At 33.5% G+C, this 18,272-nt stretch overlaps 1 protein-coding gene across 1 annotated transcript in view; it reads right to left on the bottom strand.

The window, feature by feature from the left end:
• Nucleotides 1-17,985, bottom strand: part of LOC111054191 (tRNA dimethylallyltransferase) — a 127,073-nt gene extending 109,088 nt beyond the window's left edge. Inside the window, exon 1 of the mRNA XM_039428807.1 lies at nt 17,821-17,985. Coding sequence (XP_039284741.1) covers nt 17,821-17,973 — 153 coding nt within the window. The 5' untranslated portion in view covers nt 17,974-17,985. The remainder of the gene's footprint in view (nt 1-17,820) is intronic.
• Nucleotides 17,986-18,272: the final 287 nt, after the last annotated feature.

Raw genomic sequence — 18,272 nt, 5'->3', positions numbered from 1 at the left:
AGGCGAAAGGACGAGGAGAAGATGGAGGAGGGGAAAGGAAGAAGAGGAGAAGGGTTTCTGCAAGGAGACGAGGAGGAACCTACCAAGATGTTGGTCCGAACTGAGCAGGGGGAACTTGCAAGGAAGAGAACACAAAAAAGAGGGGAGGGCCTATAATGAGAAGCTAACCAAGTTAGTTAAAACATTAAAAAATAACATTCATTGGCCACCAAATAACCAAGGTTTATACAAAAGTTCAGCGTTAAATTTGAAGATAAACCCAAGAGAGTTATAAGTTGTGTAATTACAAGTTGCCAACTTAGACTTCAATTAAATTTTGTGTTTCAGTATTACCGTAGAGAAAAGATTGCATAAGAAGATATCCCATGCTATAGGTTATTCATGTTCCAAATTTAAAGCAGAGTTTTTATTAACTCAAACCGATTACTGTCGACTACTGTCTATCATTACTGTTTTGGCCGGGAGAGAGTGTAAGAACGGCACAGTGTGAGAGGCGTCACATAGCTTCACGAAACTATTAGGACTATCGGCTCGAGTTAACATTAAATTTGTAACATAAACGCCTTATATCATGGGATATCTTCTTATGCTATATTTTATCTATGGTATTACCTAATTCATATAGCTAAGAACATTGGTATTTCTATTGCAAAATCAAGTTTGTAAAGATTAAATTAAATGTATGGCTTTTGTTGGTGGGGAGTCCCTTGCGGGAAGGTCACCGCCTGAATATCTAATTAAAGCCGTCAATGGGCCTTACGACTGTCATACTTCTACCGGGACCGACAATAAACCTGCCCATCCGATAACACATATCAAGTTTGTAGAATGTCAAACGCAAAATCCATTTTGAACGCAATTTCAAACATCAACTAACCGTTCAGGTGTTCAATGTGCAAGAGATAAATTTATTAATCAATTGATCATAGACACAGCTAGCGCAGTTACAATTAGCTAGATTATCTTCTTATTTTATCTTTTTTCTATGATATTACCTATAACTAAGAATATTGGTATTTCTATTTAAGAATTTGAACAATCTTAGACGCAGTTTGAACATTAATCAATTTTGAACGAAGTTTCAAACATCAAATGTTTGGTATTCAATGTGCAAGAGATAAATCTATTAATTGATCATAGACACAGCTAGCGCAATTACAATTAGCTAGCTGCATATTTCAGAAGACGTTTTTCAATCATTTTCTATTTGCAGAGAAGCTGGATGACATGCACAATGCACAGAACTCTGTTCGGTTATTATTGAAAAGCTTCCCGTCCAATCGCATCCTAGGTCCAAAGCACAAATCCATTCGTTCCGTTGGAAAATAATTTAATGGAAGTGGTCGAGTAAGTGAGTGAGTGTGACAGTGAGAGAATGAAGCAGACCAAATGAAACTGACAAACCACAGACACAAAATCTCAAAACTGATTCCCAACACCGTACGAGACATCGCTGAGTTTCGCTTATCGCGATTAATTCACCGCCAACTGTCAAACAACCTTCGTTCAAAAAGTATGAAGAGTAATATCAATTACGACCGACTTTCTAGCACTTGTCATAATACAACAGGAGGGATCAAATTGGTTTTTTTTAATTAGGAAACAATTATTATGGGAATTGTGATTATTGGAGAATAGTGGGTAACAAAATTCATACTCTATCTTCTTGTAAAGCTGCGTTTGCACCAAAGTTAATAAATAAATGTTGATAACTTAATCCTTATAGATCCTATAAGATTAAACATAACTTATACACATGATAAACATATGTGTTTGTCAAGTTCCGTTCAATCTAATAGAATGTATAAGGATTAAGTTATTAACATTTTGGTGTAAACCCAGCTTAAGTAGTGCTAATTATTGAAAATTTGGATGAGTTGAAGCGAAATCTGTTTATTTATTTTGACTAGAAAAAATTATGGAGTTGAAAATTTTGTAAAATAAACTCGCTTAAATATGTAAGGTATATAACAATTATGTAATTTCTCATAATTTTGCAAATATGAATAATTTGGAAGGTCCTGAACCGGAAACAAAGTATACGGATGGTCAGTTGTAATACACAACTTTACAATAATTTACAATAGTTTCATTTATTGGAAAATCATTGCTTAAAAACGTGTAGCTTCAATCATCGTATCGATTTATTAATTAGTAGTTATTAGTAAATTAATTACAAGTACAATTTTTTATTACTAAACTAAGTTTTAATAATTACCAAACAAACTTTTGATTACACAAATCAGTCAGTATATTTTGCCAGTGCTCAGCTTCATTTACTAACAAGTTAATTACTGTACATATTTTCTATTTTAATATTTAGTTGCCACTGAAATGTTTCAGCTGACAAATTTTATGCATGTTTTAATTAAATTCTAAGCAACCTGTTGAGATCTGAATGTTGCATAGAGTATTGTTAATTATGAACCGATCAAGTGCTGAAGCCAGAGTCATTGAACTGTGATGAAGTAACAATCTAACAATACATTAATTATTATTGGAACAACGACTGATATCAGGTGCAAGCAATGGTATTCCTACACAGATTACTGCCTACTCAAAACTTCCAAATTCAACCGATAAATAAACAATTGAACCTACTATAATTTTTACAGATCCATTGGAAATCAAATTTGATTTTTTGAGGTAATAATTTCAATTTTTTCAATTGGATGTTGGCTTATAAAATCTACTTCATTCATGAAGTTATTCTATTATCATCAATAATAGTTTATTCCTATTCATCATCAAATGATTTTAATCAAGAGCGTTCCACATTTTATTTACATTTACTGTATTTTTATTCTTTGAAGTTTCATTCTTCAACATTACCATAACTACACCTGTTACACTAATTATCCTACCTTAACCATCTCAAGTATCAACCTATAAACCGATTTATGGCCGATTAATGCAATGGATAGAAAACATTGCTATGGATGAGTATAAAGGTTTGGAACGTTTTCAAGACAACAAAAACTATGAAAATAGGAGAAGGATGAAAATGGATTGCAATGTAAATATAGATTAGATAACAATGAATTAGAATTAGGATATGAATTAGATTAAATTGTATAGCAAAATAAATATAAATTACATCAAAACTTTAGACCTTCACACTAAGTTTCTAGCTAGCTTGAGATCAGCTCCGCCAATTATAAAATATGTAGTCTTTTTCTAAATCACTTTTAGGTGGTTTAGAACCCATTTACACATGAAATTTCACTCATTTCTCATCTTATAGTGGGTTGAATGAAAGAGGGGGCGGCTCTTATTGCCTCAACTTTGCCCACATCGTTTTTAATATTGTAAAGTTTGAATAGAAAGACATTTATTTATATATCTATCTTACTATCATGCACATATGATGGCATCATGCACCGCAAGAGAAGTGTTTTTCTAATTCAAAACGGTTAGAAAGTTATTGTAAAAAGATCAATTAAAGTAAATTATGCTATTATATAAAGTGAGCAATTTCTGTATTTTTATATCTGGTTATTTATATTTATTTATAAATGGATCAACGGATTCAACGGATTTCGAAAACGGCTCTAACGATTTTCACGAAGTTTGGAACATAGTTCGATTATGATATAAATTAATGATATTATGGGTTATGATATAAAACTCGCTGAACGACATTGAAAGGACAATTCATTCTTGGCTGAAACATTTGTGGAGAGTAAAAAATTGAATATGTGAAAAATCAAAATATCGCATCCCCGAAATCCATAAGATGACATATTATAGCCAGCTATGAAATATGAACACGTTAATTTTAGAGAATTGTTTTCTGTTTATCTATAAATAAAAATAACGAGCGAAGCTCGGTGCCCCGATATTTAATCAATGAAATCGTCAATATTGATAAGAATGAAGTGGATTTATAAATAAAAAGCTACAGATGAGAGATGATAAATATCATTATGAGTATCACATAACTGAAGAATGATAATTATGTATCAGATGTGTACAACAGAGACGTCTAGTCTAGACTACAATGCAGGTCAATGATCCTAGCGCGCGAATGAGATGGTGGAAAAACATGGAACCATCTCGCCTCGTATTACGATCTGTTCATGTTAGCTACCTGCTTTGATAACGTGGGTGTGTATAATATATATATATGTTCCATGTGTAACATTATCAGCCACCAAAGCCACAGATTAGAACATCTACTCTCTGGAAGCTACTGTGATATTTCATTACCTCTTTAATGATTGGTTTCAGGTGGGGTGAATCTACATGGAAAGTGTGAAAAAATTGCAGTATCACATGTCCAGATTCACACGAGATACTAAAAAAGTTGGCATGCAGGAGGCTGAGAAGAAATCAGGACCAAATAATATGTGAATTTTTGAATCAATCACACAAACTGCAACTGAAGCATATTTAGTAATTATTTGCTACCGACATGTAGTAATTATTTCAACTAATGGAATATTAACCATTTCATTTTGTCCAAATAATCCCACAGCCTACTAATATAACATTATTTATTAAGCATGATAAATTGATTTCAGTAATAAATTAATAATTATTCAAGTAATTTCATGATAAATGTACTGTTCTTCCTTTACCACAGAATAGTGTTTCAAATTGAAACTCGTAAATTGCATTTATTCATATTAGTTATAAGTTGAAACTGCATTTTTGAGGATGAATACATCAATAGTTAAAAAAGTTCAATTCCAATAACATACTCAAGCTAACAGTTATTACTTATTAATATAAAATAAGTTATAATTGAAATTGATCCATCAATGACTTGGTATGGAGCTAAATAATGTGAGAATGTTTGCAAGCTTGAACAACAACCTAGCTAGATTATGAATGCTTGATTATGGTTCATATCAAATTTGGCCCAATGAAAATCCCAGAATTCAATAAAGCTTGATTAACCAATGTGAATGATTGATTATTTATTTATTAGGTAAGCACAAACAATACAACGATCGGAAAAGAAAAAACAGGCTATTGCCCAAAACTTCTTCAATTTCCTAATTTAGTTTCAAATTGTCCAAATATTATACATTAATTAATATTGCATAGGTTATTATAATGGTTCACATCAAATTTGGCACAAATGAAAATCCCAGAATTCGAAGCTGCGAATCCTTCAAATACTCCATCTAATGTTCGTATTTTACAATAACCAAGTGAGGTACTAAATCAAATATGATACATGAACAAGCAAGAGTAAGAAGCTGCAAATCCTTCAAATACTGTATCTAAAGTACCAATTTTACAACAAAAAAAACAAGTTAGGTAGTCTAATAAATCAAATTTGGCACATGAATATTCCAGGATTTGAAGGTGCAAATCCTTTAAATTCTGCATCTAATGTTCGTATTTTACAAGAACCAAGTTAGGTGCTAAATCAAGTGTTTTTTAAACAAGTTTGGCACATAAACATACGCGAATTTGAAGCTGCGAATCCTCTAGATACTCCATCTAATGTTCGTATTTTACAAGAACCAAGTTAGGTACTAAATCAAGTGTTTTTAAAACAAGTTTGGCACATAAACATGCAAGAATTTGAAGCTGCAAATCCTTCAAATACTGCATCTTGAGTGCCAATTTTACAAAAATAAAAACAAGTTAGGTACTAAATCGAGTTTGGCATATAAACATACACGAATTTGAAGCTGCAAATCCTCTAAATACTGCATCTAATGTTCTTATTTTACAAGAACCAAGTTAGGTACTTCATGACTTGTTGAAAGAACAGCAGCCGCCGACTACTGCAATGTCAACACTCAATTTCTCCCCACTTGCCATATTGGGGCTCCACTTTGCACCCTCGCAGACTCCTTGCTTTTTTGCACCCCACTCAGGTCATCAGCCCTTTCTTTGCTTACACTTGGCAGTCTGAGGGAATCTAAGCCCTTGTCAGTAAGGGCACCGAACATGTCCTCCTCAACAGCTTGACCTCCCCCTCCCCTCTTCCCAAACAATGTTGTAAACATGATCTGAATAAAGCATTTCCGGACTTATTGGTCGCATCAAGTTGGTTTGCAGTCACCCTTTTTCCATACCCCTTTATACGCACTAAACTTAGTTTTCCTGAAACTGTAAGTACCTAAGTCAGGTGATGCACACCAATTACTCTTCATATTATGTTGAAAGGGTTGCATTGTTATTGACTTGGACGAACTTGAATAGAGTAGGCTAATCCTGAGAAACAAAGTACGTAATACTTTACTAGCGTAAGTACTTTGAATACTCCTCTTTGTATTTAGTATAATTATTAGAATGAAAAATGATATTTCATGATTGTAGTAATTTTTGTAACAATTCTACAGTACGAGCATATACAACTAGTATAACTATAGTCCATACAAAATTACTTTTGACATTGGGGAATATGCGGAGCAGAGAAATGGAGGGAGATCAGCCAATTACAGTGATGAATAGTCATAGGTAGAAGCGTTGTTGCCAATTTGTTGATTAGACTCAGTGCTTTAAGAGAAGAGACTTCGTGTGTGTATCATGACCACTTGAACACTCACTAGAAATTAGAGAACGCTGTCCGGTTTAGAACGGCATGGTCTTTAATTATTATTAATTAATTCATTCATTCAAAAAGTACATCATAAAAATTATTCAACTTCCATTATTCTCTACTATTCCCCCAGATTCACATTTTTAGAAAAGAGCTTCACTTTGCTATAAAACAACTCAAGCTCATTCATTTACAGTATCTCGTTCATACCCTCTTGCATCTCTCTTGCACTCAACATTCTGAGTCTATAAAATATTCAACTGCACTAGGATCGACTAGGTTTTATTGATTATTATGGAAGAAAAACATTTTGAAATGTGAAAAAGGGCCGTTGTGCACCCCTTCAGGACACCCTCCAGTGAAAAAACACATTCAATAAAACTAATCTCTCTCCCTATCACACATTTTCTCATTTCTTATTCCCAGCCTCTCTTTCATTCCCTCAAATTGTTTTTCACTCTACTGGAATTCATCTTCCTTGCTCTTGTCCATTTTCTCCATTTCTAACTCGCTATCTCTCTTTCATTGCCTCAAGTTGTATTTCCATTGATCCTCCTCTCTCTCACTTGGTTCAAGTAGTAATACAGTTGGTGGTACTTCATGAACGATCGCCGTAATCCTGTCGTTGAGCAAATAACGGCCGAAATAGTTGTTGAGGTTGAGCATGATTTCCCCGGGGACGGCGCGTGTCCGGCAAGAGCACCAGTTTAAAGTTCGATACAGGAACAAATGCGGAACCATCTGCACTTCCCTCTTATCGGATCAACTTATCCACTGCAATGGAAACGAGTCGGTAAGCCAACTGATACAAGTGGGGAAAATTATTGCATTACTAGAAGAAGGGTTACTTATAGAAAAGAGGTTTCCACTTTTTAGATTATTTAAATGGTATTTGGAACTATCAGCAAGAATAATTTTAAAAAATTTCTTAAATTGAAAAACATCCATATTAAAAATTTAATAAATCAATTTTCTCTTATCAATAATTTATAGAAGAGGAAAATTGGAGTACATTATATACTGTGCTAATGGTCAAGTTGTGATTTTTTTCTGGCTCAAAATTTTTGCAAAATTACTCAAAAATTTCCAATTTGAAGAGATTTGAGTGAAATAGTTTTGTTTTCAATTAGTTTTTAAATATCAAAATTTAAAATTTGTAGTCCAGTCATTAGTATTGAAGAGGAAATTGGACTTTTTGAAGTGAAAAGTGAAATTATAACTTCATTCTTTTTTGAAACTTTTATTTGTAAAAATTTGGAAGAAGACAGTTTTGGGCTATGCCTGTTGTCTTCTCCCAATTATATTATATTATAATTATGATTTGTGATTGTCAATGAAATAAATAAATACTGTAAATTAGTTCAAGTACGCCTACCTATTTTGACCAGTCCTTGAAATAGGAACATAGAGGAGTTGAGCCATTTACTACGTTAAGGTTTCGTTGCAGCCTGATACACATTCAGCTAATTAGTAATGAGTGAGAATGGGCTAGGGAAAAGTAGTTATAGGTTAAAGAGAGGTTAGGGGTTAGATTTTTGCTTTTAATTGACATTAAACTGGTATTATTCTGAATTATTTATTTGATAATCTTAGAATGGAATATTTCATGATTCTGTATCCACTGGACTTTCTGAATGCAACGAGAACTTGACAAAATGGAAACTGGACGTTCTGAAGAAGCCTACTCGTGTTGCACACAAGTTAGGGATTAGTGAGAATGGGTTGGTTAGGGAGAATTAGTTATAGGTTAAGGGAAGGAAAGGGGTTAGGTTTTGCTTTCAATTGGTAATAAGCTGATATTATTCTGAATTATTTTATAATCTTGGAATGGAATATTATATGATTCTGCATCGACTGGACATTCTGAAAGCAACAAGAACTTGACGAAATGGGAGCTGGATGTTCTGAAGAAGCCTACTCGTGTTGCACACAAGTTAGGGATTAGTGAGAATGGGTTAGGGAGAATTAGTTATAGGTTAAGGGAAGGTAAGGGGTTAGGTTTTGCTTTCAATTGGTAATAAGCTGGTATTATTCTGAATTTGATAATCTTAGAATGGAATATTTCATGATTCTGTATCCACTGGACTTTCTGAAAGCAACAAGAACTTGACGAAATGGAAACTGAATGTTCTGAAGAAGCCTACCCGTGCTGTTTTTGGATTAACTGAATCTTGATGAAGTGAATGTCACTAGAAAGCTGACCATTTAAGGGAATACGTGGTTGTAACTCCTCCAATATCCCCAAATTCCATTTAAAAAAAAGTTTTATAGAATTAATGACGATGATGATGATGAGCAATAAATTATTTTATAAAATCCGCACAATATTTTACTGAATCCGTCATAGGGAAAACCTTGACAAATTCTTATTTTATAATTCTGATTTTACTTGAGATTATTTCCAGTAAAATATGGATTAGAATGATTAGGCATAACACAAGCTAGACCTCAAATATTCTTAGGTTCACAAACATTTGAATATCAAGAATTCGAGTGTTGCAGTTGATTTGTTTACAGCTACATTTTCATCTACAAAATACCGTTTCAACAACAAATAATACGAAAAAACATAGAGTTTAGGTTTGGAACATTCCCAACTACTGTACTAAGTATTACCCTCATCTATAATTCCCAAGACACTGATTGACAAGAGATCTTGAAACCACTGCCAAAAATATGAATGTCAAGTATTGTGGGCTGCATCTCATTTTATTTACGAAGTTTACAAAGTACATACAAGAAAGCTATATGTCTCAATGTATTCAAAATGTTGTCAACAGAATATAATCTCATCTTTACAGAGTATGAGAGAGGAAAATTAAAATGGAGGCTATATTAGTTTTCCTGTCTCATACTTTTTAGAGCTGAAACTAAAGATCAGTAGATATTTCTGTTGACAACATTATGAAAACAGTGTAACATCTATTCTCCTTCACTATGTTACTCCTATTTCTTTAATCTCTATTCTCTTTCACCTGTTCTCTTTTTCCATGTTTTCACGTATTCTCTCTCCAATCTTTTTATAGTTTTCTCGACTTTCTTGTACTTTGTATGAATGTTCTTGTATCTGATTGTTGACAACTAGCGAGTATAGAGCTGAATTCCCACACAACAGTGACAGTTGAAGTGAACGGCTCAGTGAAAATATAATTTCCATGAGTTCTGATTGGACTGTTTCCACTCAACACGGCCGAGCAAGTATAAATAGTCCCATTAGAACTTATAGGAATCATATTCTCACTGTACCGGTCAATTTCATTGTCACTGATAATATGTGAGGCTCTAGGTTTTGTCCTCATCAGTATCACTTTACAAGACATCGACAAAGAAGTAATGATGTTGCTTTCCATGAGGACACTATATAATAATAATTTGATTGTATGGTAAGAGATGTTTTGGTATTTCTCCATAATTGGAAGAGAAAGACGTTGATATTGTCAATACCACTTTTATTTATTCGAAATTAATTCATAATACAGAACCAGGTTTCATGGTAATACCATAGAGAAACAATAGCATAAGTAGATATCCCATGGTATAGGCCGTTTATGTCGCAACTTTTACTGTTATCTCAAGCTGATAGACCACGTAGTTCTTTCCTGTGAAGCTTTATGTCACTGTAGTCTCTCATATTGTGCCGTTCATACACTCTTACTTGGTCAAAACAGTAAAAATCGACAATAATCGACAGTAATTGGTTTGAGATAACAGTTGCGACATGAACGCCCTATACCATGGGATATCTACTTACGCTATTGTTTCTCTATGGTAATACCTACCACATCTTCAGCTGAACTGTACTGAAGTCAGTTCTGTATTATGAATTAATTTTCGAATAAATAAAAGTGGTATTGACAATATCAACGTCTTATTCTTTCAACTATATAATAACTTTGTTGCAGTTCAGACACTGTGTTACATTTGTAAATATTTTAGCTTCATCAGCTTCACTCCTGAGGAGTGAAATGCATTCCTCAATACACCAAGTGTTTTTCAAATATTTACAAATGTAACACAGTGTGTCTAAACTAAGAAATTATCATCGAAATTCCAAGTTTTGTTCAACTAAGTAGAGACGCATGCGATACACACAACTAAGGGCCATATGCTGAAACTATGTTTAAATCTAAACCTCGTTTACTTGTATATATGGTTGCTTTATCATCATGTATTTCATACGGGGTTCAAACGACATTTCTCAGTTTAAACCGAGTATCTGCATTCGGGACTAAGTAGAAGACATGCTAAATTTATAGAAACTGCACACAACTAAGTAGGCATCCTTCATGTGGGGGTGTGAAAGACATTGACAGATAATCTCATCATCTGTCTGTTTTGTCTGAAAAGCACATCGAGAGTGCATTCTCCTACTCAGTTCGTTGAACCAAATGCATGGTCAGGTGCCAGATGAAGGGTTCAACAACTAGTACAGAATGGGATAAGGGGAGAGTAGCCAAATTTCGCGAGCAACCAGAAAAATTCGGATTTCGACCTAGCGGACGACATACCTAGACGTGTAATTCGGTTACTTGACGCGCTTGGCATCAGATAGAGTGCGTCAGTCTCCAACCACTCGGCTACGCGCCGGCTCGCTTTCTATTTCAGAGAACAATAAGCGGTGAATGTGTGTCGGACTGTTTGAACAAATGCCAAACTGCTTTGGTGCCATCACCCCTCAATAATCAACTATCTATCACGCACCGTCAAATTCAGTCGATGACAAGTTTAATTTCAATTGAAACATACTTTTCTTAATTATTAACTACCTCATACATGCTCATCGCTGTATAGTGAGGTTAGTTATAATGACAGTTTTTGATTAATATTGGTGTTGCTAGCCTTGTCTCCTCATACATGCTCCTTGGTCTATAGTGAGGTCCATGATGTTTTTTTCTTTTTTTTGAGTAGTTGAGAAGTTGATATTGTGGTAATTATTAATATTAAATAAAAATACTGAGAAATTGTCAAAAAACCACAAATTTATTGATAATTAGAAAGATCGGTTTTTACACCATTGTCAATCTACAGAGATTCTGTTTATCAGAGATTGACAATGGTGTAACAACCGAAACCGGTCTTTCTAAGTATCAATAAATCTGTGTTTTTTGACAATTTCTTAGTATTTTTATTTAATATTTCCATATTCATTTATTTAGTCATTACAAAGATAGAAAGACACACATACAAATTCCAGTACAAACCTTAATGACATATATTTTACAAAAAAATGAAAACAAAAAAATATAATATCGCACTCAATTATTAATTATCTACAACGATTCAGTATAAATAATAAGATAAGAAGAGAACGATATTTGGTTTAGATTCAGGAAAGCTAGTGGAGGGGTATATTATGAAGAAAATAAAAGGAAGAAAAGTTTATTAAAATGGCAGTATTTTATTAGCATTGGTGTAGCTATCCTTGTCTATCATTCAACAAAGCAGATAGCGCTATCCTTCACTAGCTCTGCAAAGTTGCCAGGTCGTAATTCAACAATGTAGAAATAGAGTAAACAAAATTGTTCATCTCAATTATTGAAAATTTATTAATCAATCATTGGAAAAAATATTTTCTTGACGAATAAAATATAATTGATTATTTTTGACAAGAATGAATAGTTGACATTACATAAGATATATACCGGTATCAGTTGTTTTCTATAGAGGCAGTGGCAAGGCAGAGAATCGGCACCGCTGTTCTTCTATCTTTCTCCAACGCCATTAAAACGTAGACCTCACTATACTCTACCTTATTTCCTAAAAATTATTGTTCGATATTTTACATTAACCATGGATAGTAGAGTCCTACCACACAGACTATTATGACAATGACTTCAATAGAGCCATTCATATCATCAATAACTATAGAAGGCAGTGGCAAGGCAGAGAATCTACAATGCTGTCTCCTATCTTTCTCCAAATGTAGACCTCACTATACTCTGTTGTATTTACTATAAATTATTGTTCGATATCTTACATTAACCATGAATAGTAGAGTCCTACCACACAGACTATTATGACAATGACTTCAATAGAGTCACTAATATCATCAATAACTATAGAAGGCAGTGGCAAGGCAGAGATCTGCAATGCTGTCTCCAATCTTTCTCCAAATGTAGACCTCACTATACTCTGTTGTATTTCCTATAAATTATTGTTCGATATATTACATTAACCAAGAATAGTAGAGTCCTACCACATAGAATATTGTGGAAATAATTTCAATGACAATGAGTCATTAATATCTATAGAAGGCAGTGGCAAGGCAGGCAATCGGCAACGCTGTTCTCCTATCTTTCTTCACTTCCATAATAACGTGGACCTCACTATAATACAAACTGGTACAACATTGTATTTTCAAAATAACTAGCTACGAAAAATGGACGAATTTAGAAAATGGATGAAACGCCAACGATCATGCTGATACTTTCGCTGGATTAAGCTGATGGAACAGCTGAAGGAATAAAGTTGATAAAGAATGGGACGAGCCTGGACAAATGCGCTTGGAAGTTGTGGGAGACATGGAGAAGGAGTGCTTTTATTTTGGGACTTCAGCGCTGGAGAGTGGAGGGCTAATCTATCTTGGAATTCGAAATGATGTAAAGATCAGAGATACGTGGATAGCGCGGGTCTCCAGGGAGTATCAAGTGCTTGACAGGTGTCACACTGGAAATAAGAGGGACTAGCTTCTATTTCTGGACCAATTAACTAAGTTCGGTCAATTGCATGAAAAAACTTAAAAAAAGAACACTAGAATATTTTTTGTTTAGTGGAAAACGGTCTAAGAGTTCCAAATCAAAAGAACCAAACCTGATGAGTTCAAAGTAACAAATAAACCACTACTTAAAATTATCAGAAGGTGACAGTGTAGAACAATATAGATACGTTAAACAAAGACCAATCACTATTATTGGTTTACAACAGATTGTAAATGGTGCAATAACCAAAACTAGTTTCTTGTTATTTGTGTGTCAACTTCTCCATTTTCATTCAAAATTATTGATACCTACCAAGTTGAATTTACTTTCACAACTACACAATGAATCAGGTTAATTACAATGTATTCTACTTTGTAATCTAATATGATTGATAAAATTTCTGCAACATGCTTTTGACAAAGTTTTACTATACTCCGTTCAAATTAACTTCGGATTGGGATGGACATGCGCAGTAGAGAGGCATACAGCGGCAGGGATACAACGGCGGCTATGTTGCCGTTGTGTACTGGCCAGCATTCTCTAATTTCCAGTGAGTATTCAAGCGCTCATGTTAAATTTAGGAAGTTTCCTCTCTGCAATCACAGACTCCACTGACTAAGCTTATTCGACAAATTGACAACTACGCTTCCACCTATGACTCAATCCATCACTGCAATAAATTGGCTGATTCCTCCAAGTCTGAAGAAGATTTGCATGGAGTATAGTGACATTTTTCGATTTGGATACGATCAAGTTACCAAAATATAATTAATTTTTAGGGGGAACTTCTATTTTTTGCTATATTATCGCCGAAAGATGATAGTTTTAATTCAAGAATTTCATAATTGGTAGGAAATAATACCTTCAAATTTGAGGATACACTTTTCAAGGCATTTTTTTATCGAATGACAATGACATAGGCTACTAGATTTCGCAGAATATTAGAGAATTTTATAATAGTTTCTAGGTAAATAAATAGCATAATTTGAGTTATACACATTTAAATAGTATTTGAAAAATCCTCAAAGCTTTCAAATTTTCAGATGAATCCTACATGACAGAGGTCTTGCGTGCATGGAAAACAAAGGAAAAGAAAAGAAATGAAGAATTCATTTGAAGAAGTAAAGAGGAATTAAGGGAGGAGAGAGTTACGACTGAACAAGGCCAAGGCTTCTCTCTTCCTGCAGATTCGTTGCTCCTTTTATTCCCGGAGGAGAATGGCTTTAAATCATGAACAGGGAAGAGGGATAAGTACTGGACTCACCATCATCCAAGAGTCTCCTTGATAATAGCATAGATCATCCACGATACACGACAAAAAGTTTTATTTTTTCATCAAATTGAAAAAAATACCTGTTTCACCTGGAATTTTTTACTTTCAATCTTTAGAAAGAGGGAAAAATGAATTTGTTTTTTGTTGCATTGAAGATGGATTATTTATCTATTATAATACAAAATGAATACTATTTGGTTGCAATTTTGTTCATTTTATAAATACCATAATTTTATTAAATTGCAAGAAAATAATGGCCGGCCAGGTTGATCTGGTGATTCATCTGGCGTTACAAACTTCTGTCTGCAAGCAACCGGTTCGTGGGTTCGAATCCAGCCGATGGCATAGACGTTTGATCATCTCATCAATTCACTAACGCACTTTCCATTACTCGCGCACAAGCAAAAAGCTCATGTAAGTATTATCCTCAATGAAAAAAATGACTGATTGGTGAACAAAAATGAGTATTGCCATGAAAATGTTTCATTAGTATTATAATAATGTTCAACTTATAAACTTGTTCAAATAAAGTGAAGGAATAATTTGATGTTGTTTTCCATGGCCAAACACTTTCTATATATATTATAATATATAATATATATAAACACGTTATAATAACTCTGTTGTAGTTCAATTCAATTTATTAAAGCACACAAAACAAAATGACGAAGAATTACAAAACGAATAAAATGCTACAAATATAAAAAAACCATGGGCTTTGTGGTTGGGTGTGTTTAAACCCTATTTGGAAACACAGTGTCTGAACTAAAACAGAGTTGAATGATGATGCTTACATGAGCTTTCATCAGGAATATAGGATTAATATCATAATAGAATCAATTTTGCATTTTGCAATACCTTTCCTTTATCATAAGAACATCTCTTGAACAATCTGAATTTTCAAAAATGTAATCTCGCATGCTTTTGTTTAAATTTTCTTGTTTTAGTTGCCCGTACAGGTATTAAGCCTATATTTTTGAGCTTTGTTGTTTAAATTTTAAATACAATTTTATATTCATTTCATTACCTGAATTACCTTACTCTTCACCAATACCAGCAATGCTGGATGGGTTGCGTCAAGAGTTTAAAATATATAACTTTTCACATTTATCACATTTGCAACTATCGAGATAGCAGTACACGTCAGACAAGGCCTACCAAATCGTTAAGAAAAAATCCTGAATGGAATAAAACGGATTTCTCCTAAGCCAACACTTGAGTCTCAGGTTGAATGCTGGTGTGTTTAACATCTTTAAATCCCCCGGCAGCCTATTGAAGATTCGCAAGGCCAATGCAGGAAATGCATCACGGGTCTTTGACAAGCGACGGTATGGCACATCTATGAGACCTCGACTTATAGTGTCGTGACCACTGAAGTCACTCCTTGTGTTGAACTTTTCAATATTTGCTCGCACATACACAGCACACAAGTAAATGTAATGACTGTAGATGGTCATTAGCCTACACCTGTGGATTGGAAGAGAGGTCGACAATGATCCAGAAATACACCAAAGGTAATAGTGCGGATGGCCTTCTTTTGCAGCTTGAAGACATCTTCACATGCAGAAGCATGACCCCACAGCAGCAGTCCATAGCTCAAACAGGAACTCATTCAAACAGAACTGAGTCAAATTGCTGTCCTACCTCCATATCAATGAATGGGACCATCATTTCAAACCCTCATAAGATCAGCAAAAGATAAGCTATGATAAAATTTGAAAAATTCACAGGTCAGTAGAATAACTCAATGAAAATGAAATTCGGTACTAAGTTCAAATACAAGAACTTTATTCATAAACTATCATCAAATTGAATATTCTTTGAAATGTCCAACATTTTCAACATCGTATTGGTTTACAAACCCCATAACTGGCAACTTACTGATATGAAGTAGGTATAGATAGATAGCCTAGATGATTTTTATTTACATTTTATATTGAGAATAGAGCTCTACAGGTCTGTAGTAATTTTAAGTTCCAGATTATATAACACTCCATGGCACGGATATTCTTTATAAATAGAATAATAGAGTAGTTATATTGATCATGAAGTTAGAAAACACTTAAAAAGCACTAATGATGATTAGCATGGGATAGATAGATATAGTAACATAGCCTATTCAGAGTAGGAAATTTTAGAATATTGAGCAGTGATAATGCAGTCTCTATTATAATACTAAATGCTGTAATTAAAAAAAAACTGTCCACTCGAAAATTCTTCTAGTGTTTAATTTAATTTTAATTTGTTTATCCATTACCCAGATTGAATTAACATTAAATAACATTGAATTAAAATAACAGAGGGCTGTGATATCATTTACAAGTACAGTGGTAAAAATATATATAATAGGAGTTCAACAGTGGAATGGTATAGGTTATTTATAATAAAGCTCAGAATATTATGGAAAGTCCTTTTTTTGTCTCCAAAATGAAGTAAATTATAAAATAGTTTTTCTATATTCAAGAATAAATAATTTGTAATAACTTTAATTATAAAGATTTATATATGACCAATAAGTCAACCACAAATAACACTGCAGTGGTAGTAGTAGGTTATTTTTCCAACGGCAGGTTTGGTTGGGTTAGTAGATGCAGAACTCCAGCATCTGTTACCGTACTCAATCAAATTAAAATTTAATGAGATTTTTTGATTTCAGTTTCAAAAATACTATTCAATGTTTCTTAGCATTATGTATCTAATACTTTAATTGCTAGTAACTTATAGTAATCTATCTCCCAGATTTAGTATTATCGTCTCAAGGGTTGAATGATTTTAATAACTAAAATACAAGAACTACTGTAATATTTGTTGGAAATGTTAAAATTTTTCAGTATAGAATAAAGCCACCTACAACTAACAAATAATTACACATCAACATGAATGTTAATGTTATCACAATTGACTAATATTTATCTATTCAATGATCAACATAACCTAGCTACCGTACTAGCCTATAACTCCTTTTACAGATTTACATTAGTCAATGAATAAAACCGAACAATAAGACAAAACTCAGATGAATAAAAAGGTTATATAAATATTGGATAAAAATATAGGTTCTACAAAAATATAGTCCAAGATCTAAGATTAATTTTAAATTTGCAGTCATCTGTTATGATAAAAGCACGTGCTATCAATGCATCATTCATTTTTAGGGAATAAAGCAAGTTATTAGAAAAAAAATTACAGAATAGTGTTAAAACAAATAAAGAATAAGATATTGAAAGATAAAATTACAAAGCTATGCAGAAATTTGTTTTGAAACATGAAACATGTTTGAACACATGGTTCATGACGCTGGAGCAAACTTTCAATAGCGATTCTGATGGAATAAAATGTCTTACCTGCATAGAATCTGCACTGATTATTTCACCACCTATCCTTTTAGCAATTTGTATTCCCAATTTCGATTTTCCTGTTCCCGTACCACCAAGAATCACAATAATTGGCACACACCGATTCATAACCTCAACGGATAACGAAGCCATTTCTAACATCAACTGTTGGTTCCGTAGTTCACTTTTTCAACACTAGGCGACTAGGCTTCGCTCAACTTGTAACTTCCTTGTGTTTCAGTACGTTCCAGATATAAAAATACATTCCCTTTAAACTGAATGATTATTCTACTGTTCTTCAATAGGATTCATCTATTTCTTGATTTCTTATTGAAATGAGAACATTTTTTAAACTTGAAGAATAGTTCAGATAGAAACGCCAAATCCACTGCCATCACTGCTTGGACTTGTGATTATTCCCGCGCTTCTTTTGAAAGTTATTTTTTGTAGCACACCTCATA

This window comes from Nilaparvata lugens, chromosome 5 (assembly GCF_014356525.2).
Source record: "Nilaparvata lugens isolate BPH chromosome 5, ASM1435652v1, whole genome shotgun sequence".
Lineage (NCBI taxonomy): Eukaryota > Metazoa > Arthropoda > Insecta > Hemiptera > Delphacidae > Nilaparvata > Nilaparvata lugens.
Note: the sequence above shows the minus strand (reverse complement) of the source record. Positions and strands in the feature narration are given on the sequence as shown.